This window comes from Aptenodytes patagonicus, chromosome W (assembly GCF_965638725.1).
Source record: "Aptenodytes patagonicus chromosome W, bAptPat1.pri.cur, whole genome shotgun sequence".
NCBI lineage: Eukaryota > Metazoa > Chordata > Aves > Sphenisciformes > Spheniscidae > Aptenodytes > Aptenodytes patagonicus.
In genome coordinates this window covers 35,142,621-35,167,249 of record NC_134981.1, presented here as the reverse complement: position 1 = coordinate 35,167,249, position 24,629 = coordinate 35,142,621, and the positions used below count along the sequence as shown (strand labels likewise).

General features: G+C 46.9%; 1 protein-coding gene across 1 annotated transcript in view; it reads left to right on the top strand.

The window, feature by feature from the left end:
* LOC143172045 (importin-11-like) overlaps positions 1–24,629 on the top strand; it is a 206,043-nt gene that overhangs the window by 104,054 nt on the left and 77,360 nt on the right. Inside the window, exons 22-23 of the mRNA XM_076361261.1 lie at positions 7,179–7,294; positions 8,864–8,940. Of these exons, the coding sequence (XP_076217376.1) occupies positions 7,179–7,294; positions 8,864–8,940 (193 nt within the window). The remainder of the gene's footprint in view (positions 1–7,178; positions 7,295–8,863; positions 8,941–24,629) is intronic.

Genomic DNA, 24,629 nt, shown 5'->3' with positions numbered 1-24,629 from the left:
ATAGGGGATGTGATACACCCACTCAATGCCATGCTCTTTGGCCCAGGTGCCTATGAGGTTGTTTCAGAAATGAGTCCCGTTGTCTGACTCAATTCTTTCTGGGGTGCCATGTCGCCATAGGACTTGCTTTTCAAGGCCCAGGATAGTGTTCCGGGCAGTGGCATGGGGCACGGGATATGTTCCCAGCCATCCGGTGGTTGCCTCCACCATTGTAAGCACGTGGCGCTTGCCTTGGCGGGTTTGTGGGAGTGTGATATAATCGATCTGCCAGGCCTCCCCATATTTATATTTCAACCATCGTCCTCCATACCAGAGAGGCTTTAACCGCTTGGCTTGCTTGATTGCAGCGCATGTTTCGCATTCATGGATAACCTGCGCAATAGCGTCCATGGTCAAGTCCACCCCTCAGTCACGAGCCCATCTGTATGTTGCATCTCTTCCTTGGTGACCTGAGGTGTCATGGGCCCACCGAGCTAGAAATAATTCACCCTTATGTTGCCAGCCCAGATCCACCTGAGCCACTTCAATCTTAGCAGCCTGATCCACCTGCTGGCTGTTTTGATGTTCTTCAGTGGCCTGACTCTTGGGTACGTGAGCATCTACGTGACAGACTTTTACAACCAGGTTCTCCACCCGGGCAGCAATATCTTGCCACAATGCGGCAACCCAGATGTGTTTGCCTCTGCGCTGCCAGTTGCTCTGCTTCCATTGCTGCAGCCATCCCCACAGGGCATTTGCCACCATCCATGAGTCAGTATAAAGACAGAGCACTGGCCACTTTTCTCGGTCAGCAATGTCTAAAGCCAGCTGGATGGCTTTCACCTCTGCAAACTGACTCGATTCAACTTCTCCTTCAGCAGTTTCTGCAACTTGTCTCATAGGACTCCATACAGCAGCCCTCCACCTCCGATGCTTTCCCACAAGATGACAGGACCCATCAGTGAACAGGGCATATTGTTTCTCATTTTCTGGTAGTTCATTATACATTGGGGCCTCCTCAGCATGCATCACCTCCTCCTCTGGCGATATTCCAAAATCTTTGCCCTCTGGCCAATCCATGATCACTTCCAGGATTCCTGGGCGACTGGGGTTTCCTATTCGAGCCCGTTGTGTGATCAGTGCGACCCACTTACTCCACGTAGCATCAGTTGCATGATGCGTACAGGGGACCCTCCCTCTGAACATCCAGCCCAGCACCGGCAGTCAGGGTGCCAGGAGGAGCTGTGCTTCAGTGCCGATCACTTCTGAAGCAGCTCGAACCCCTTCATATGCTGCCAATATCTCTTTTTCAGTTGGAGTATAGTGGGCCTCGGATCCTCTGTATCCCCGACTCCAAATCCCTAGGGGTCGACCTCGAGTCTCCCCTGGTGCTTTCTGCCAGAGGCTCCAGGTAGGGCCGTTCTCCCCGGCTGCGGTGTAGAGCACATTTTTTACATCTTGCCCTGCCCGGACTGGCCCCAGGGCTACTGCATGAACTAGCTCCTCTTTAATTTGTTCAAAAGCTTGTCGTTGCTCAGGGCCCCATTTGAAATCGTTCTTCTTCCGGGTCACTTGGTAGAGAGGGTTTACAATCAGACTGTAATTTGGAACGTGCATTCTCCAAAAACCCACCACGCCTAAGAAAGCTTGTGTTTCCTTTTTGCTAGTTGGTGGAGACATGGCTGTTATTTTGTTGATCACATCCATTGGGATCTGACGACATCCATCTTGCCATTTTATTCCTAAAAACTGGATCTCCTGTGCAGGTCCCTTGACCTTAGAATCATAGAATCATAAAATCATTGAGGATGGAAGAGACCTCTAAGATCATCGAGTCCAACCGTCGACCCAACACCACCATGCCCACTAAACCATGTCCCTAAGCACCTCATCTACACGTCTTTTAAATACTTCCAGGGATGGGGACTCAACCACTTCCCTGGGCAGCCTGTTCCAATGTTTAACCACTCTTTCAGTAAAGAAATTTTTCCTCACATCCAATCTAAACCTCCCCTGGCGCAACTTGAGGCCATTTCCTCTCGTCCTATCGCTAGTTACTTGGGAGAAGAGACTGACACCCACCTCGCTACAACCTCCTTTCAGGTAGTTGTAGAGAGCGATGAGGTCTCCCCCTCAGCCTCCTTTTCTCCAGGCTAAACAACCCCAGTTCCCTCAGCCACTCCTCATAAGACTTGTTCTCCAGACCCCTCACCAGCCTCGTTGCCCTTCTCTGGACACGCTCCAGCACCTCAACGTCCTTCTTGTAGTGAGGGGCCCAAAACTGAACACAGTATTCGAGGTGCGGCCTCACCAGGGCCGAGTACAGGGGCACGATCACTTCCCTACTCCTGCTGGCCACACTATTTCTGATACAGGCCAGGATGCCATTGGCCTTCTTGGCCGCCTGGGCACACTGCCGGCTCATGTTCAGCCGGCTGTCAACCAGCACCCCCAGGTCCTTTTCCGACAGGCAGCTTTCCAGCCACTCTTCCCCAAGCCTGTAGCACTGCATGGGGTTGTTGTGGCCCAAGTGAAGGACCCGGCACTTGGCCTTGTTGAACCTCATACAATTGGTCTGGGCCCATCGATCCAGCCTGTCCAGGTCCCTCTGCAGAGCCTTCCTACCCTCCAGCAGATCAACACGCCCGCCCAACTTGGTGTCGTCTGCAAACTTCCTGAGGGTGCACTCAAGCCCGTTATCCAGATCATCGATAAAGATATTAAACAAGACCGGCCCCAGTACTGAGCCCTGGGGAACACCGCTCGTGACCGGTCGCCAACTGGATGTAACTCCATTCACCACAACTCTCTGGGCCCGGCCATCCAGCCAGTTTTTGACCCAGCAAAGAGTACACCTGTCTAAGCCGTGAGCCGCCAGCTTCTCTAGGAGAATGCTGTGGGAGACGGTGTCAAAGGCCTTACTGAAGTCCAGGTAGACCACATCCACAGCCTTTCCCTCATCCACTAGGCGGGTCACCTGGTCATAGAAGGAGATCAGGTTGGTCAAGCAGGACCTGCCTTTCATGAATCCGTGCTGGCTAGGCTGGATCCCCTGGTTGTCCCACTCATGCCTTGTGAGCGCCCTCAAGATGAACCGCTCCATAATCTTCCCTGGCACCGAGGTCAGGCTGACAGGCCTGTAGTTCCCCGGATCCTCCTTCCGGCCCTTCTTGTAGATGGGCATCACATTGGCAAGCCTCCAGTCGTCCGGGACCTCCCCCGTTAACCAGGACCTTACTTTGTTTTATGGCAAAACCAGCTTTCAGAAGGATTTGGACTATTTCCTTCCCTTTTTCAAAAACTTCTCCTGCTGTTTTGCCCCAGACGATGATGTCATCAATGTATTGCAGGTGTTCCGGAGCCTCACCCTGTTCCAGTGCAGTCTGGATCAGTCTATGGCAAATGGTGGGGCTGTTTTTCCACTCCTGGGGCAGTCGGTTCCAGGTGTACTGGACGCCCCTCCAAGTGAAAGCAAATTGCGGCCTGCTGTCTGCTGCCAAAGGGATGGAGAAAAACGCATTAGCAATATCACTTGTGGCATACCACTTGGCTGCCTTTGACTCCAGTTCGTATTGACGTTCTAGCATGTCCGGCACAGCAGCACTCAGCGGTGGCGTGACTTCATTTAGGCCACGATAGTCTACTGTCAGTCTCCACTCTCCATTAGACTTCTGCACTGGCCATATGGGACTGTTAAAGGGTGAGCGAGTCTTGCTGATGACTCCTTGGCTCTCCAGTCGACGAATCAGCTCATGGATGGGAATCAGGGAGCCTCGGTTGGTGCGATATTGCCGCCGGTGCACCGTGGTGGTAGCGATTGGCACCTGTTGGTCTTCGACCCTCAGGAACCCCACAACAGGGGGGTCCTCCGAGAGACCAGGCAAGGTGGACAGCTGTTTAATTTCTTCCATCTCCAAGGCAGCTATACCAAAAGCCCACCGGTACCCTTTTGGGTCCTTGAAATACCCTCTCCTGAGGTAGTCTATGCCAAGGATGCACGGAGCCTCTGGGCCAGTCACAATGGGGTGCTTCTGCCACCCATTCCCAGTTAGACTCACTTCGGCTTCCAATACAGTTAGCTGTTGGGATCCCCCCGTCACCCCAGAAATACAGATGGGTTCTGCCCCTATATAGCTTGATGGCATTAGGGTACACTGTGCACCGGTGTCTACTAGAGCCTTATACTCCTGTGGGTCTGATGTGCCAGGCCACCGAATCCACACAGTCCAGTAAACTCGGTTGTCCCTTTCCTCCCCCTGGCTGGAGGCAGGGCCCCTCTAGTCCTCATCACAGTACTCGTTTCTCATTTCTTGTACATACGAGTCAGAAGTTTCTTCATTAAGATCAAGAGTAAGATCAGCCCTTCTACCCTGTCTGGGGAACTGCCCGCTGGAAACTGGAGCCGCAATTTTCCTGGAAGAACCCCCTTTCTGTGATTGTTTTCCCTTGCAACTCACGTACCTGTGCCCCTAGGGCTGAGGTAGGTTTTCCATCCCACTTCCTCATGTCCTCCCCGGTCAGTGGCCGGCTCTCCTACTGCTGTTCTCGTGATGGCCCTTCTCCAGGGTAGTCTGCCTCGTACACATCTTCCTCTGGCTCCCTTCTAGAAGCAGCTTCTTTCTCCCTTACTAAACGAGCCGACTTCCGCTTCCAAGATTTCTTCTTGTTTACACGGGCGACTGATACCAGCACAGGCTGGTTCTTTGGTTCAGGCACAGGGTGTGTCACCAGGGTCTGAGTGGCCGCAGTGCCTGTCGCTGGGGTGTGAGTGGCCACAGAGCCTGTTGCTGGGGTGTGAGTGGCCGCAGTGCCTGTCACCGGGGTCTGAGTGGCCACATGGCCTGTTGCTGGAGTCTGAGTAGCCGCAGAGCATGTCGCTGGGGTCGGAGTGGCCGCAGGGCCTGTCGCTGGGGTTGGAGTGGCCACAGAGCGTGTCGCCGCGGTCTGAGTGGCCGCACGGCCTGTTACCCGGGTCTGAGTGGCCGCAGTGTGTGTCGTTTTACTGTCAGAGCCAGAGACCTTCTCTTCCCTTTGAGGGTACTGAATGGTGTTGAATAGGGCTTGGTAGGCATGGGCCAGGCCCCAGCACGTTGCAATGATCTGCATCTCTCTGGAGTTGCCAGGGTGACAGCATACTTTGTCCAAATATTCTACTAACTTTTCAGGATTCTGCACTTGCTCAGGGGTGAAGTTCCAAAACACTGGGGGTGCCCATTGGCCTACGTGCTTGCCCATCTTGTCCCACACACCCTGCCACTCATAATTATTCAGCCTTGGGGCAGATCCCTGGATGATATTCTTAAAGTGCTTATTAACCTTAGACAAAACCGAAACAATATTCCAAAGAAGTACCAATAGAAGTGTCTCAACTACCCAAGGATGTTCAAAATACTGAAAAGTTATTGTAATGAAGGAGGAAACATCATAGAAGAAGGTAGTGACACTGCCATCCTGTATTTCCTCCGTAAAAAAACTCTCAGAAAAGTTACTGCAATTGCTAGTTGTCTCCACAAAATGGTCTCCGTGGTACAGTAACGGCTTCATTGCGAAACCTACATACCACACTAACGTCAAGGTCAATGTTCTAAAAACAAACCTCACAAGCGAGACATCACTATTCACTGCAGAGCACAGCAAACTGCAAAAACCAACACCAATCTTTAACATGTACAGCAAAAAAAGGAGCACGATGCAGATTATCCAAATCAATATTGAGAACAGAGAAACCAATATTGTGACCCACAACTATTAACAGATATAAATTCCTTAATACGCTCTGATTAATCTGTTATTATCTCAACCCTTCGAGCCCCACGTTGGGCGCCAAAAAGGACTGTCGTGGTTTAACCTCAGTTGGCAACTGAGCACCACACAGCCGCTCGCTCACTCCCCCCCTGCACCCGGTGGGATGGGGGAGAGAATTGGAAGAGCACAAATTAGAAAAACTCGTGGGTTGAGATAAAAACAGTTTAATAATTGAAATAAAATGATAATAATAATATGACAATAATAATAATACACAAAGCAAGTGATGCACAGTACAATTGCTCACCACCCGCCGACCGATGCCCAGCCAGTCCCCGAGCAGCGACCCCCCCGGCCAGCTTTCCCCAGTTTATGTACTGAGCATGACGTCACATGGTATGGAATGTCCCTTTGGCCAGTTTGGCTGTGCCCCCCTCCCAGCTTCTTGTGCACCTCCAGCCTTCTCAGTCAGTAGAGCATGGAAAACTAAAAAGTCCTTGACTAGTGTAAGCATTACCTAGCAACAACTAAAACATCCGTGTGTTATCAACTTTGTTCTCATCCTAAATCCAAAACACAGCACTGTATCAGCTGCTAGGAAGGAAATTAACTCTATCCCTGCCGAAACCAGGACAAAAGGGAATGATTACACATTACAACTAAAGGAAAATTTAGGGTTCTTTTAAAAGTAGAGTTAGTTCAAACAAAGAGAAAATATACTTTCACAATATACGAATTGTGGAACTTCTTGTTACTGGCCACAGTGGAGGCCAAAAGGATAGGTGGACTCAAAGAGATTAGACAAATGTATGGAAGATGTTTTTAGGAATGTGTATTGTTTATAATTTTTTTTGTTGCAGACCATTGATCATAGAATCATAGAATCATTAAGGTTGGAAAAGACCTCTAAGATCATCGAGTCCAAGTGTCAACCCAACACCACCATGCCCACTAAACCATGTCCCTAAGCGCCTCATCTACACGTCTTTTAAATACCTCCAGGGATGGTGACTCAACCACTTCCCTGGGCAGCCTGCTCCAATGTTTAACCACTCTTTCAGTAAAGAAATTTTTCCTCACATCTAATCTAAACCTCCCCTGGCACAACTTGAGGCCATTAAAAATTCTTTGAAAACAATTATTGCATTTAGCTCTGCACAGAAAAAAATACCTTTTCTCATAGCAATGTGAACTGCTATAGATGCTACGTATAGATGATAAGCAGCTTGTTCTCCAACAACTTATGTAATTTTCTCAAGACTTGTTGAGAAAGCTCAGGAGTATCAAACTAAATATTTTCTTTTGTATTAAATGGTTGCAAGTTCATCCTTTGGTTTCTTGAATGCACGTTTACAGTATGCGAATAGAATAGCATCACAGATCTTTAATGCTCTTCTTGAAATGCTTGAGTTGAGGTTTTTGAAGTATTTTACATTTTTTATTTACTTTTATAGGGACTGGGTGCAGACAGCAGAAATCTCTATCCTTTTCTACTTCCAGTTATTCAGCTAAGTACGGATGTTTCTCAGCCTCCGCATGTCTATCTTCTGGAAGATGGTTTAGAGTTGTGGTAAGAATGTTGTTTATCAAATTCTAATTTTTAAAATTTTATTTTTGTATCCCTGGAAGAAAAAAAAACATTTAAGAAAAGCTTTGACTGTATTAAGAATTTACATGTTCTTGTTATCTTACCTCGACATCATCTATATCATACCTTTTCTCAGAAGAGGTGAGGTTAGGAAGTTAACAAAAGAAACACAATTAAAAATAACTGAGTAGGTAATCTATTTTCAAGCAGTTGATAGCAAGATACAGTTCTGTTGTGATAATGAGCAGCAAGACAAAAAGTCTAGACTCACGATAGTGTGCATGCTAATCTAACAATTTGACGTGCTTGACTCTGGGAGCACATTAACCCAGTGATTCTCAGAGCTGGTCACTGAAAGAGATGGTGAGTTTACAAGGATAAAATGCAGAAGTTATCTTCCAAGTCTCAAGCTATCTGGTGACTGAACATAAAACAACAAGTGGCACTGTGAGTAGTTTGCCATGAGGCTAATTTGTTTGTTTCTGGTGCAGCTGACACTCTAAAAGGAGTTTCCTGCAGAAAAGGAATATATTTAGTTTGTCTTGAAATAGTGAGGGATTCCTTTGATCTAAATTGCAGATTTGTATTTGAATTACAAATACTTAACCTAAAAGTGATTTGTTTTATGTGCAGCAAAACTAAGATTTATAATGCTGTTGGTGGTGTGGGAGCAACTTCAAAGTGCAAGATCTTCATAAAATTTAAGTTGGGCCTTTTTAATGTATCAGTTCAGAACTTTTATATCTTCTTAATAATACTGATCATGAGGTTATTCTGATGCCTATGCAGAAGAATGTATATATGATATTTTCAGATGTCCTAGAGCATCAGAGAAATCTGGATGGGGCTGGCAGACATGGCCAGGACTCTGACTGCTTCCTGAACCAAGAGCAGGAAGCCAGCTAAGATACTTTACATAATCAAAAATGTTATTTAAATACAGTAATCCTACACCTGAGATCTGGGAAGAAACTAGAATGTGTTGCTGTGGCTTTAAGTATGAATTTCTTCTATAGTTACTGTTTTCAAACCTCAGGAATTATAAATTGATGCAAACAATGCTGAGCATATAGTCATTCTTTTACGTATGGTAATCAATGCATCATTTCAGGGAAAGAAAAAAAAAACCCAAACACGTAAAGGTTTGAGCTGGTTGCCACCACAGCTGCTCCTTAGAGGTGTAGAGCGCTACACGCGTTGTCCTTACACCATGAATATTCCTCTCTACCCACCTTCTCTGAGTTCTGCCCGGGATCCCCAGGTTGGGTACTTAAACATTCTTACTGCTGCATTTTTGAGGTTATGTTGTCTTTAAAAAAAGACAGTAGCATGTTTTTCTTTCTTTTCCTACCTTAGCAAGACCCATGCCTATATTGATGGGTGTGTTGTAAGGACTAATACTGCACTTGTAACAATTCCTTGAAGCATATTTCACATTATTTAAGGATCATATAGGTGGTTACTAGAAGTTACAATGTTTTACATCTGTCAGAATGATTGCTCAATGTTATTCATAGGTCATCTAAAATATTTCGCTTAATCTATTCTTAGGTTAGTGACATTGGAGAATAGTCCATGTCTTACACCTGAGCTTCTGAGAATATTTCAGAACATGTTTGCCCTTCTTGGTGAGTCTTTTACTAATAAAATTTCTGGGATTTTTTTGTTGTTTGTTTTTTTTTTCTACTGCCAGTGTTATTCATGCATTAAGTAATGCTGCTGTGGCTACAAGAACTAAGGGGCTGGCAAAATTGTAACTATTCAGAAATGAAGAACAGGTCTTTTTTCTTTGACTTTCCCATCATCTTTAATATTTATTATCTACTTACCCTAATTCTGTTTTTTAATAAATTGATAGCTGCTATGTACCCAAAAGATAAGACAAATTTCAGTTTATCATTTCAGAGTTTTTTTAAGAAGTTCATGAAATTTAACACCAAATGTGCTGAGTTTTACTGATATTGATTATATAGAATACTTGCCTGTTCTACTTACAACCAGAATGATGATTTCTAGTCTGAAGAATTGAAGTTTCCGTTATTTAGCTTTTCCATTATTCAGTTAATAACTATGTAGGAGGTTTTCAAACTGCCTAAATATGTCTTTAAGTGTATCAGGCAAGCAGCACTGAAATTAAAAGCAGTAGTTTTGCCCGAGTTGTTGACAAAATATAAACTTATCAATGAGGATTAAGATTCAGTGCTTAGGAAATATTGATTTTGGGGTTTTTTTGCTTTGTAACTAAAGGGAGTATAAAAATTTTGCAGTTTAATTTTATTATGTAAATATGTTTTTGTTTAATGAAATCTTTAGCTGTGCTTTTGTAGGCTGTGGAGCTAATATAGCAAATGGATTCTTTTTTTAGAGGAATGTGTTTATAAAATTACAGAAGTTGGCTTTTTAATTGATTGCTGTTTTCAGCACCTAATATTTTCTTCTGACTGAAGGTCAATAGAAAGTTGCATCACGATGGGTAGGTGCAAGATAATGCCTCCTGTTATTTCTCTGTGTATACTAGATCTCTAATGACAAAAGCTGTGCTCAGGAAAGTAGTGTTTTGTAGTGGTTTTAGTATTTAACTCCATGTCGTGGTTTAACCTCAGTCGGCAACTGAGCACCACGCAGCCGCTCGCTCACTCCCCCCACAGTGGGATGGGGGAAGAGAATCGGAAGGGTAAAAGTGAGAAAACTCGTGGGCTGAGATAAAGACAGTTTAATAGGGAAAGCAAAAGCCGCGCACGCAAGCAAAGCAAAACAAGGAATTCATTCACTACTTCCCATCAGCAGGCAGGTGTTCAGCCATCTCCAGGAAAGCAGGGCTCCATCACACGTAACGGTTACTTGGGAAGACAAAACGCCATCACTCCAAACATCCCCCCTTCCTTCTTCTTCCCCCAGCTTTATATGCTGAGCATGACATCACATGGTATGGAATAGCCCATTGGCCAGTTTGGGTCAGCTGTCCTGGCTGTGCCCCCTCCCAGCTTCTTGTGCACCTCCAGCCTTCTCAGTCGGTAGAGCATGGGAAGCTGAAAAGTCCTTGACTAGTGTAAACACTACCTAGCAACAACTAAAACATCAGTGTGTTATCAACATTGTTCTCACCCTAAATCCAAAACACAGCACTGTACCAGCTACTAGGAAGGAAATTAACTCTATCCCTGCCGAAACCAGGACAGTATCCACCCCTTATTCTATACCATCTACGTCATGCTCAAGTCCCATATTTTCCAGTGCAACCTCATTAACCACCCACCCCGCTTTCCATCCTTTGATATAACACACAGATATCATTCCCTTAGTCTATGGACCACCCTTGTGGAATGTCTGTAAAATGTCCAGAAATGTCCACAAAATGTCCATTGAGCTCATTTAGTCCGTGACTTTGGGCTCCATCTGTGATGGTGGTCACTCAGGACAGGAGAGGTGGTGTGTTGCGTGGAGTTACTGGGTACCAAAGCCAGCTCAGGTCAGGTCACTGCTGCACTTGCACTGCTTCTTGTAAGGCTTGTCCTCCACTGGTTCGGGTGGTTCCTGCTATAGTAATTTCTATAACACGCAACTCAAATCATGGGTTACAACAATTTAAAGGTGTTTCCATTACAATCTCCACCCCTGGTCCCTTTGGGCCAGGTTATAGGGTTTAACATTGCAATGAACTCCTCCCCTTGCTCCTAGCCTGGCTAGCAACAAGGGGTTTCTGCTATAGTAATTCCTATAACATGCAACTCAAATCATGGGTTACAACAATTTAAAGGTATTTCTATTACAGTCTCCACCCTTGGTCCCTTTGGGCCAGACCGTAGGGTTTAACATTGCAATGAACTCCTCCCCTTGCCCCTGCTCCGGCTTGGACTTATCCACAGACTGCAGTCCCTTAGGGTAGTACCTGCTCCAAGTGGAGCCTTATCTATGAGCCACAGTCTCTCCAGGGGTATGCCTGCTGCGGCATAGACTTATCCACAGTCACTTTGAGATGCACCTGTTCCAGCACGGCCTTCTCCATGGGCCACAATGCCTTCAGAGATATACCTGCTCCAGCGTGGCCTTACTCGCAGCCACAGTCCCTTCAGAAGTAAACCTGCTGTAGCACAAACATAACCGCGGCCACAGACGCTTCGAGATGTACCTGCTCTGGCATGGGCTTATCCACGGCCACAGACGCTTTGGGGTGTCCTGCTCCCGCATGGACTCATCCACAGGTCACAGTCCCTTTGACTTGAGTTCACACTGGAGTTCCAGCCCGTCCAGTACAGCAGCACAGAAACAGCAGCGATGCCCTGGCCATCTGCCAACCCAGGCACATCGCCATTGCTGTTATCAAAATGTTCCCAGGCACAGTAGAATATGATGATAAGCAGTACAGCAGTACAGCAAGCAGCGTAAGCAAAAAGCAGCCACTAACGAGCACTAGACTCTAATATACAGTAAGGCAAGCAAGCCCCATGGCAAGCACAGGAGCCTGCCAATTAATAGCTAAACAGCTATAACAGGTATAAATTCGATCTAGCACATTCCAATCAAACCTGTCATTATCTTGAACCCTTCGAGCCCCACGTTGGGCGCCAAAAAGGACTGTCGTGGTTTAACCTCAGTCAGCAACTGAGCACCACGCAGCCGCTCGCTCACTCCCCCCCGGTGGGATAGGGGAGAGAATCGGAAGGGTAAAAGTGAGAAAACTCGTGGGTTGAGATAAAGACAGTTTAATAGGGAAAGCAAAAGCCGCGCACGCAAGCAAAGCAAAACAAGGAATTCATTCACTACTTCCCATCGGCAGGCAGGTGTTCAGCCATCTCCAGGAAAGCAGGGCTCCATCACGCGTAACGGTTACTTGGGAAGACAAACGCCATCACTCCAAACGTCCCCCCTTCCTTCTTCTTCCCCCAGCTTTTTATACTGAGCATGACGTCACATGGTATGGAATATCCCATTGGCCAGTTTGGGTCAGCTGTCCTGGCTGTGTCCCCTCCCAGCTTCTTGTGCACCTGCAGCCTTCTCAGTTGGTAGAGCATGGGAAGCTGAAAAGTCCTTGACTAGTGTAAATACTACCTAGCAACAACTAAAACATTGGTGTGTTATCAACATTGTTCTCCTCCTAAATCCAAAACACAGCCCTGTACCAGCTACTAGGAAGGAAATTAACTCTGTCCCTGCCGAAACCAGGACACTCCAGAGCTCTCTTAGGTTCTGTAGCTGACATACTAATTATCTTTATTTATATTTACACACCTACCCTTCCTCCTCCTTGTTCTGTGTTAGTAGTAGACAGAATCTGCTACAGGAAGTTTGCACTATACAAACGGTCTTGATTTTCATAGTTGTATCACACTGCTGTTCTGCTTGTGTTAAATTCGGAAATAATCTGTATTTGTGGTTTGCTTATATTTGCTACTGTTATTTTCTCCCCACCCTGTCCTACCTGGTCCTCATGTGATACTTACCAGTGTAGTGATGAGTATGAATGGAAACCTTGGCATATTCTTCTAACAAAAGGTGGAGGTATTCAGAAATCTTCTACACTTGTAACTATTTCCTTATTTTATGAATGAATTCTGGAGACTAGCAATGCTCTCCTTTGGGAAAAAAATATATCCTCAAGGGAATGTTCCTTGTTCTGAAAAATGAAAGCTGTTCTATGATGCTGATACAGCAAGTAGTACAGTTAAGCTTGGTAGGTTTTCCTTAAGGTGAGGCTTCAAACACAATTCTTTCAAATCTTTTTTTTTTAATCGGGGGATGGGGTTGAGTTGCAAAAACACAGCAGCCCTTGCAATGTGTAATCATAGACCGATTTCCTCATATAGACTTCTGGTACTACTTTACTTCCTGAGCATTTTTCTGAGAGCCTTTTGTTTTCCGAGTGTCGTGTCAGGCAAAAATTTTGATTGCCGTGGGCCAAATGGGTATGTGTTTTGCCAGAAAGCGGAAACCATTCTGGTACACTCTTTGCCTGCAATTCCCTTATGTTTACATCAGGAGAATCTAGCTGGACAGCCTCCACACATCATAGCCATGGCAGTATGATGTTGAAATAGAGCTTGAATCTTAGATTAGTGCTAAACGTTTTAAAAACTTGGTGATTATAAAAGTAGTACAATACTTCCATCCAGTACCCCTCCGGCAGCTACTTTATTGATTCAGTATACTTGTAATAGAAATACTTAAATCCAGTGCAACAGCACAGTTTAAGCTGCAGCCGCTTGCAGAAGAAAATGTATTGATCGATGATGATCAACTGTGCAAGTTAGTTAATTAACTGTTCAGTCTTAGTTCTGTAGTGCAGTTTCTCCAGTATACAAGTGGCAGTATTCACCTGAAACTTCCATCATTTAAGAACAAACACTTCCTATTCTTACCACAGTGATGTAACTGTCAGGATAAGGTATTTTAACTGGGAAGTCTGCTGTTTTCAGTTGGACAAATGCAGAAATCCATTCAAATTTTGAGATCCTCAAATGTAAACTTTCAAAATCCTGATGTCTTGTGTGCTTTAGCTGTCTGAGATAAGGCAAAACAAAAAGTCTACCTGAAACCGGTTCTCAATTCAGTCTCAAGCTATCAAAGTGGAAGCCAAAGGGCAGATCTGGTGAAGGGAAGTTCTGAGTAGATGATTGCCTTGCTTATGTCTTTTGGAGCAGGGTGGAGAACTAGCTTCAAGGCGCTACAGAAAATGATTTTGTTGAAAATGCAGTATAAGGAATATGAACCTCCTGACCTTTAGTTTCTGAATTTATTCTTACTGAATGGAATTACTCTAATATACAGGTAATGTAAGTAACTATTTTTCTGGTGTGTTTAACTGCTCCATCAGCAATTAAATCCTTCAGAAAAAGTGTTCTATTAGAGGTCAACACAGTTGAACTAGAAGAGATAGAAGGAAGGGAGGGAAGAAGTTCATACATCAGATTTTTGGACATTAGAGGTATATAGCAGACTCTGTCCTGCTGAAGAGGAGGAAACAGATGTGGCAAGAAGTCATCAAACTGGAGAGGGTTAGAAGACATTTTATCTTCTTCACGGTCAGATTATAGCATTTTTAACTCTTGCATAAATGTTACTTATTAGAGGTATTCCTATACAATAATAGGGGACAAACAAATGTGGGAACTGGACAGTGTATGTAAATAGATACAGTGCAGTTTTGATAACTCAGACCCAGAGGGACTGTGGAAAATAATATTGATAACCATTTATATAAAAGTAGATGGCTTGGTTATGTTGAAGGAGGTACGGATAATAGGCTGGATTGTGTATTATTGAGGTTGTTGGTTATTCATTGCATTGTGGATTTTACTTTGCATTAATTGCCTGTCGTGGTTTAACCTCAGTCGGCAACTGAGCACCACACAGCCGCTTGCTCACTCCTCCCCCCCCGGCCCCCGGTGGGATCGGGGAGTGAATTGGAAGAGCACAAGTGAGAAAAACTCGTGGGTTGAGATAAAAACAGTTTAATAATTGAAATAAAATAATAATACCAATAATAATAATGTAATAGTAATAAAAATAATAATTCACAAAGCAAGTGATGCACAGTGCAATTGCTCACCACCCGCCGACCGATGCCCAGCCAGTCCCTGAGCAGCAGCCCCCCCGGCCAGCTTTCCTGTCGTGGTTTAACCTCAGTCGGCAACTGAGCACCACGCAGCCGCTCGCTCACTCCCCCACAGTGGGATGGGGGAGAGAATCGGAAGGGTAAAAGTGAGAAAACTCGTGGGTTGAGATAAAGACAGTTTAATAGGTAAAGCAAAAGCCGCGCACGCAAGCAAAGCAAAACAAGGAATTCATTCACTACTTCCCATTGGCAGGCAGGTGTTCAGCCATCTCCAGGAAAGCAGGGCTCCATCACGTGTAACGGTTACTTGGGAAGACAAATGCCATCACTCCAAACGTCTCCCCCCTTCCTTCTTCTTCCCCCAGCTTTATATACTGAGCATGACGTCACATGGTATGGAATATCCCTTTGGCCAGTTGGGGTCAGCTGTCCTGGCTGTGCCCCCTCCCAGCTTCTTGTGCACCTCCAGCCTTCTCAGTCGGTAGAGCATGGGAAACTGAAAAGTCCTTGACTAGTGTAAGCACTACCTAGCAACAACTAAAACATCAGTGTGTTATCAACATTGTTCTCATCCTAAATCCAAAACTCAGCACTGTACCAGCTACTAGGAAGGAAATTAACTCTATCCCTGCCAAAACCAGGACTTTGCCTTTGTGTGCAAGGTCCTGTGGGACTTGATTGTGACTGTACAGAATATTTTTTTCAGAAAATTCTGGTGTGCAGTGATAGAATCATAGAATCATTAAGGTTGGAAGAGACCTCTAAGATCATCGAGTCCAACCGTCAACCCAACACCACCATGCCCACTAAACCATGTCCCTAAGCGCCTCATCTACACGCCTTTTAAATACCTCCAGGGATGGGGACTCAACCACTTCCCTGGGCAGCCTGTTCCAATGTTTAACCACTCTTTCAGTAAAGAAATTTTTCCTCACATCCAATCTAAACCTCCCCTGGCGCAACTTGAGGCCATTTCCTCTCGTCCTTTTGCTAGTTACTTGGGAGAAGAGACCGACACCCACCTCGCTACAACCTCCTTTCAGGTAGTTGTAGAGCGCCATGAGGTCTGCCCTCAGCATCCTCTTCTCCAGGCTAAACAGTCCCAGTTCCCTCAGCCGCTCCTCATAAGACTTGCTCTCCAGACCCCTCACCAGCCTCGTTGCCCTTCTCTGGACACGCTCCAGCACCTCAACGTCCTTCTTGTAGTGAGGGGCCCAAAACTGAACACAGTATTCGAGGTGCGGCCTCACCAGGGCCGAGTACAGGGGCACGATCACTTCCCTACTCCTGCTGGCCACACTATTTCTGATACAGGCCAGGATGCCATTGGCCTTCTTGGCCGCCTGGGCACACTGCCGGCTCATGTTCAGCCGGCTGTCAACCAGCACCCCCAGGTCCTTTTCCGACAGGCAGCTTTCCAGCCACTCTTCCCCAAGCCTGTAGCGCTGCATGGGGTTGTTGTGACCCAAGTGCAGGACCCGGCCCTTGGCCTTGTTGAATCTCATACAGTTGGCCTCGGCCCATCGATCCAGCCTGTCCAGGTCCCTCTGCAGAGCCTTCCTACCCTCCAGCAGATCAACACTCCCGCCCAACTTGGTGTCGTCTGCAAACTTACTGAGGGTGCACTCAATCCCCTCATCCAGATCATTGATAAAGATATTGAACAAGACCGGCCCCAAAACTGGGCCCTGGGGAACACCGCTCGTGACCAGCCGCCAACTGGATTGAACTCCATTCACCACAACTCTCTGGGCCCGGCCGTCCAGCCAGTTTTTGACCCAGCAAAGAGTACACCTGTCTAAGCTGTGAGCCGCCAGCTTCTCTAGGAGAATGCTGTGGGAGACGGTGTCAAAGGCCTTACTGAAGTCCAGGTAAACCACATCCACAGCCTTTCCCTCATCCACTAGGCGGGTCACCTGGTCATAGAAGGAGATCAGGTTGGTCAAGCAGGACCCGCCTCTCATAAACCCGTGCTGGCTGGGCCTGATCCCCTGGTTGTCCCGCTCATGCCTTGTGAGCGCCCTCAAGATGAACCGTTCCATAATCTTCCCTGGCACCGAGGTCAGGCTGACAGGCCTGTAGTTCCCAGATAGATTGCCGGTTCTGATTCAGGACCCTTAAGAGCTTTTTGAGCATCTAGTGTTTCCCACTGTATTTGGGAGTTTAGCTTAACCATCAAAGTAAAAAAACTTGATTTAAGGTTTCTGCATTGTAACAGTACATTTTCTTCAGCAAAGTGGTATAAAACTGAATGAGATATATTGTGCGCAAATTATGTCTGGTAGTTTTTGAAGTGCGCTATGAATATCACTTAATAGAAAGGTGTTGCTGTGTTTTGTTTCCTGTTGATGACTGCATGTTTAAATGACGGCAAATGAACATATCATCTGTTGCACAATTTTTTTGAAGTGCTCTTTGATGCTTACCAAGACTGTATACTGCATAAGCACTTGCTTTTCTGTCATTGCTTCCTGGTCTACCAGTAATACCTTAGAAACCTGAACTTTGAAGACCTCTATGCTGCCTCCTCTCGTGCTTTCTCTGCTGGAGCTGATTGTCTGTCTTATTGACAAGAATACCTTCAGTGTTCTTTGACTTTCATTCCTAACTTAAATTTACAGTCTAGAGAAGTAATTGCTTGCCATTGCTTCTCCCGCATCTTTTAGGAGATTTTTTTTTTTAAAACACGCTTATCTGTTGGCAAGCAATTCCAATGCTTGATGTGTAAAAAATTGGTTTGAGATTTAGTTAATGATTTTTAAATTTTTTTTTAGTGATTCATACTAGGTTTTTCATTATTTGAACATGCCTTTGTCATGGCCATGACACAGGCCTGTGGCATATATCACCATAGGTACATGTCAGTGCAATGACATCTCTTTAGTTTTTAACAAACAACTGAAAGGGGAAAAATAGAGAAATGTTTCTGATTTTTCTTTTTTAACTAGTCTGAATGTAATATATAGTTGTTCCTTTTCAGATATATTCGTCTTTCTGAAAAGAGCTTTTCATATCCATTTCAGGATACTACTGCTGTTGGAACTAGATGTCAGAGTTGTTGTACAAATCAATTAATTTGCTTATTAAAAAGTAATCAATGCTATCCTTAAATCTTAAATATACAGGAGAAGAATGTTGCATTTGATATGAAGACTTGATTTCACTTGCATAACTGACCTTCCTTCAAAGATTGTGGCGCTATCACTGCTGTACAATAATCATATACAATACAGCATAATTGTCATATTTAATTTTCATATCAGCACTGTTAATGTTTAAATTCTGTTGAAATGTAATTGCCCTATAGAGGGGTTGTAGAGGTTCATTAATCCATCTCTCAGTGCAGCAGATTGAATAATATGGAATGGAGGAATACATTAATTCTCTGAGCATGGATGCGTTTCTGCAGTGAGACTGCTTAAAATGACAGCTGAATGATATAATTTCAGATTGGGAATATGGTAAAAGTCAGGACATACCTGTTTCAAGAAGCATCAGGTTTAATGTGTCTGTGCTGAGCTTCTAAAGGTAATGGCAAAAAGCAGGTTACAGGAACTGGAATAATACCTCTGGTCCCCAACAAAACCCAGAAGAGGCTAAGAAATTGTCCTGGTTTCGGCAGGGATAGAGTTAATTTCCTTTCTAGTAGCTGGTACAGTGTTTTGGATTTAGGATGAGAACAAAGTTGATAACACACCGATGTTTTAGTTGTTGCTAGGTAATGCTTACACTAGTCAAGGACTTTTTAGTTTTCCATGCTCTACTGACTGAGAAGGCTGGAGGTGCACAAGAAGCTGGGAGGGGGCACAGCCAAACTGGCCAAAGGGACATTCCATACCATGTGACGTCATGCTCAGTACATAAACTGGGAAAGCTGGCCGGGGGGGCCGCTGCTCGGGGACTGGCTGGGCATCAGTCGGCGGGTGGTGAGCAATTGTACTGTGCATCACTTGTTTTGTGTATTATTATTATTGTCATATTATTATTATCATTTTATTTCAATTATTAAACTGTTTTTATCTCAACCCACGACTTTTTCTCACTTGTGCTCTTCCAATTCTCTCCCCCATCCCACCGGTGTCGGGGGGGAGTGAGCGAGCGGCTGCGTGGTGCTTAGTTGCCGACTGAGATTAAACCACGACAGTCCTTTTTGGCGCCCAACGTGGGGCTCGAAGGGTTTGAGATAATAACAGATTAACCGGAGTGTATTAAGGAACTTATATCTGTTAATAGTTGTGGGTCACAATGTTGGTTTCTCTGTTCTCTATATTGATTTGTCTAATCTGCATCGCGCTCTTTTTCCTGCTGTACATGTTAAAGATTGGTGTTGGGTTTTGCAGTTTGCTGTGGTCTGCAGTGAATAGTGATGTCTCGCTTGTGAGGTTTGTTTTTAGAACATTGACCTTGACGTTAGTGTGGTATGTAAACTTCGCAATGAAGCCGTTACTGTACCACGGAGACCATTTTGTGGAGACAACTAGCAATTGCAGTAACTTTTCTGAGAGTTTTTTTACGGAGGAAATACAGGATGGCAGTGTCACTACCTTCTTCTATGATGTTTCCTCCTTCATTACAATAACTTTTCAGTATTTTGAACATCCTTGGGCAGTTAAGATACTTCTATTAATACTTCTTGGGAATATTGCTTCAGTTTTGTCTAAAGTTGGTAAGCAATTTAAGAATATCATCCAGAGATCTGCCCCAAGGCTAGATAGGTAGGAGTGGCAGGGTGTGTGGGACAAGATGGGCAAGTACCTAGGCCAATGGGCACCCCCAGTGTTTTGGAACTTCACCCCTGAGCAAGTGCAGAATCCTGAAAAGTTAGTAGAATATTTGGACAAAGTATGCTGTCACCCTGGCAACTCCAGAGAGATGCAGATCATTGCAACGTGCTGGGGCCTGGCCCATGCCTACCGAGCCCTGTTCAACACCATTCAGTGCCCTCAAAGGGAAGAGAAGGTCTCTGGATCTGACAGTAAAACGACACGCACTGCGGCCACTCAGACCCGGGCAACACGCCCTGCGGCCACTCCGACCCCAGCGACACACCGTGCAGCCACTCAGACCCTGGCGACAGGCCCTGCAGCCACTCAGACCCGGGCAACACGCACTGCGGGCACTCCAACCCCAGCGACAGGCTCTGTGGCCACTCAGACCCCGGCGACATGCACTGCAGCTACTCAGACTCCGGCAACAGGCCCTGCGGCCACTCAGACCCCGGCAACAGGCCCTGTGGCCACTCAGACCCCGGTGACATGCTCTGCAGCTACTCAGACTCCGGCGACAGGCCCTGCGGCCACTCAGACCCCGGCGACATACACTGCAGCCACTCCAACCCCGGTGACAGGCCCTGCAGCCACTCCGACCCCAGCGACAGGCCCTGCGGCCACTCCAACCCCGGCGACATGCACTGCAACCACTCCAACCCCGGCGACAGGCCCTGCGGCCACTCCAACCCCGGCGACATGCACTGCGGCCACTCCAACCCCGGCGACAGGCCCTGCGGCCACTCAGACTCCGGTGACATGCACTGCAGCCACTCAGACCCCAGCGACACGCCCTGTGGCTGAACCAAAGAACCAGCCTGTGCCGGTATCAGTCGCCCCTATACACAAGAAGAAATTTTGGAAGCGGAAGTCGGCTCGTTTAGTAAGGGAGCAAGAAGCTTCTTCTAAAAGGGGGCTGGAGGAAGAAGTGTACGAGACAGATGACCCTAGAGAAGGGCCATCACGAGAATGCGAGGAGGAAAGCCGGCCGCTGATTGGGGAGGAGGAAGAGGAAGAACTCATAAACGAGGCAGTGACCACCCGATCTCTATCCCTGAGTGAGCTGCGAGATATACGAAAAGATTTCAGCCGCCGTCCAGGTGAGCATATTGTCACCTGGCTGCTCCGATGCTGGGATAATGGGGCCAGTAGCCTGGAATTAGAGGGTAGGGAAGCCAAGCAGCTGGGATCCCTTTCTAGGGAAGGGGGCATTGACAAAGCGATTGGAAAAGGGACACGTATCCTCAGCCTTTGGAGGCGACTCTTGTCAAGCGTGAAGGAAAGGTATCCCTTTAAGGAAGATGTCATATGTCGCCCAAGCAAGTGGACCACCATGGAGAAGGGTATCCAGTTTCTGAGGGAATTAGCTGTGCTGGAGGTGATTTATGATGACCTGAACAATGAACAACTATCCAAAGATCCAGACGAAGTCAAGTGCACACGACCCATGCAGCGGAAGTGTATAAGGAGCTCACCATCGTCATACGCCAATTCATTGGCAGTGATGACCTGGAAAGATGGAGAGGAACAAACAGTGGATGAATTGGCTAGTCAGCTCCGGCAATACGAGGAAAGTCTCTCTTCCTCCCTCGTCTCGGCTGTGGAGAAACTGTCCAAAAAACTGTCCCGGGAGATCCAGCAACTCAGAGAGGATAGGTCCTACTCCTCACCTGTACGGACCAGTATCTCGGCTATTAGAAGTAAGTGTTCTTTTGCTCAAGAGAGAGAATATAAACGGTACACACCACGGGGCACCCTATGGTTTTATCTGCGTGACCACGGAGAGGACATGAGGAAGTGGGATGGGAAACCTACTGCAGCCCTAGGGGCACGGGTACGTGAATTGCAAGGGAAAACAATCACAGAAAGAGGTTCTTCCAGGAAAATTGCTGCTCCAGTTTCCAGCGGGCAGTTCCCCAGACAGAGTAGAAGGGCTGATCTTACTCTTGATCTTAATGAAGAAACTTCTGACTCGTATGTACAAGAAGTGAGAAACGAGTACTGTGATGAGGACTAGAGGGGCCCTGCCTCCAGCCAGGGGGAGGAAAGGGACAACCGAGTTTACTGGACTGTGTGGATTCGGTGGCCTGGCACATCAGACCCACAGGAGTAGAAGGCTCTAGTGGACACCGGTGCACAGTGTACCCTAATGCCATCAAGCTATATAGGGGCAGAACCCATCTGTATTTCTGGGGTGACGGGGGGATCCCAACAGCTAACTGTATTGGAAGCCGAAGTGAGCCTAACTGGGAATGGGTGGCAGAAGCACCCCATTGTGACTGGCCCAGAGGCTCCGTGCATCCTTGGCATAGACTACCTCAGGAGAGGGTATTTCAAGGACCCAAAAGGGTACCGGTGGGCTTTTGGTATAGCTGCCTTGGAGATGGAGGAAATTAAACAGCTGTCCACCTTGCCTGGTCTCTCGGACGACCCCTCTGTTGTGGGGTTGCTGAAGGTCGAAGACCAACAGGTGCCAATCGCTACCACCACGGTGCACCGGCGGCAATATCGCACCAACCGAGACTCCTTGATTCCCATTCATGAGCTGATTCGTCGACTGGAGAGCCAAGGAGTCATCAGCAAGACTCACGCTCACCCTTTAACAGTCCCATATGGCCAGTGCGGAAGTCTAATGGAGAGTGGAGACTAACAGTAGACTATCGTGGCCTAAATGAAGTCACGCCACCGCTGAGTGCTGCTGTGCCAGACATGCTAGAACTTCAATACGAACTGGAGTCAAAGGCAGCCAAGTGGTATGCCACAGTTGATATTGCTAATGCGTTTTTCTCAATCCCTTTGGCAGCAGAGTGCAGGCCACAGTTTGCTTTCACTTGGAGGGGCATCCAGTACACCTGGAACCGACTGCCCCAGGGGTGGAAACACAGCCCTACCACTTGCCATGGACTGATCCAGACTGCACTAGAACAGGGTGGAGCTCCAGAACACCTGCAATACATTGATGACATCATCGTGTGGGGCAACACAGCAGGAGAAGTTTTTGAAAAAGGGAAGGAAATAGTCCAAATCCTGCTGAAGGCCGGGTTTGCCATAAAACAAAGTAAGGTCAAGGGACCTGCACAGGAGATCCAATTTTTAGGAATAAAATGGCAAGATGGACGTCGTCAGATCCCAATGGATGTGATCAACAAAATAACAGCCATGTCTCCACCAACTAGCAAAAAGGAAACACAAGCTTTCTTAGGCGTCGTGGGTTTTTGGAGAATGCATATTCCAAATTACAGTCTGATTGTAAACCCTCTCTATCAAGTGACCCGAAAGAAGAACGATTTCAAATGGGGCCCTGAGCAATGACAAGCTTTTGAAGAAATTAAAGAGGAGCTAGTTCATGCAGTAGCCCTGGGGCCAGTCCGGGCAGGGCAAGATGTAAAAAATGTGCTCTACACCGCAGCCGGGGAGAACGGCCCTACCTGGAGCCTCTGGCAGAAAGCACCAGGGGAGACTCGAGGTCGACCCCTAGGGATTTGGAGTCGGGGATACAGAGGATCCAAGGCCCACTATACTCCAACTGAAAGAGAGATCTTGGCACCCTATGAAGGGGTTTGAGCTGCTTCAGAAGTGATCGGCACTGAAGCACAGCTCCTCCTGGCACCCCGACTGCCGGTGCTGGGCTGGATGTTCAGAGGGAGGGTCCCCTGTACGCATCATGCAACTGATGCTACATGGAGTAAGTGGGTCGCACTGATCACACAACGGGCTCGAATAGGAAACCCCAGTCGCCCAGGAATCCTGGAAGTGATCATGGACTGGCCAGAGGGCAAAGATTTCGGAATATCGCCAGAGGAGGAGGTAACGCGTGCTGAGGAGGCCCCAATGTATAATGAACTACCAGAAAATGAGCAGCAATATGCCCTGTTCACTGATGGGTCCTGTCGTCTTGTGGGAAAGCATCGGAGGTGGAAAGCTGCTGTATGGAGTCCTATGCGACAAGTTGTAGAAACTGCTGAAGGAGAAGGTGAATCGAGCCAATTTGCAGAAGTAAAGGCCATCCAGCTGGCTTTAGACATTGCTGACCGAGTAAAGTGGCCAGTGCTCTATCTCTGTACTGACTCAGGGATGGTGGCAAATGCCCTGTGGGGGTGGTCACAGCAATGGAAGCAGAGCCACTGGCAGCGCAGAGGCAAACCCATCTGGGCTGCCGCATTGTGGCAAGATATTGCTGCCCGGGTGGAGAACCTGGTTGTAAAAGTCCGTCACGTAGATGCTCACGTACCCAAGAGTCGGGCCACTGAAGAACATCAAAACAGCCAGCAGGTGGATCAGGCTGCTAAGGCTGAAGTGGCTCAGGTGGATCTGGACTGGCAACATAAGGGTGAATTATTTCTAGCTCGGTGGGCCCATGACACCTCAGGTCACCAAGGAAGAGATGCAACATACAGATGGGCTCGTGATCGAGGGGTGGACTTGACCATGGACACTATTGCACAGGTTATCCATGAATGTGAAACATGCGCTGCGATCAAGCAAGCCAAGCGGTTAAAGCCTCTCTGGTATGGAGGACGATGGTTGAAATATAAATATGGGGAGGCCTGGCAGATCGATTATATCCACTCCCACAAACCCGCCAAGGCAAGCGCCACGTGCTTACAATGGTGGAGGCAACCACCGGATGGCTGGAAACATATCCCGTGCCCCATGCCACTGCCCGGAACACTATCCTGGGCCTTGAAAAGCAAGTCCTATGGTGACATGGCACCCCAGAAAGAATTGAGTCAGACAACGGGACTCATTTCCGAAACAACCTCATAGGCACCTGGGCCAAAGAGCACGGCATTGAGTGGGTGTATCACATCCCCTATCATGCACCAGCCTCTGGGAAAATTGAACGATACAATGGACTGTTAAAGACTACACTGAGAGCAATGGGTCGCGGGACGTTCAAAAATTGGGATACGCATTTAGCAAAGGCCACCTGGTTAGTCAACACGAGGGGATCTGCCAATTGAGCTGGCCCTTCCCAGTCAGAACTTTTACGTACTGT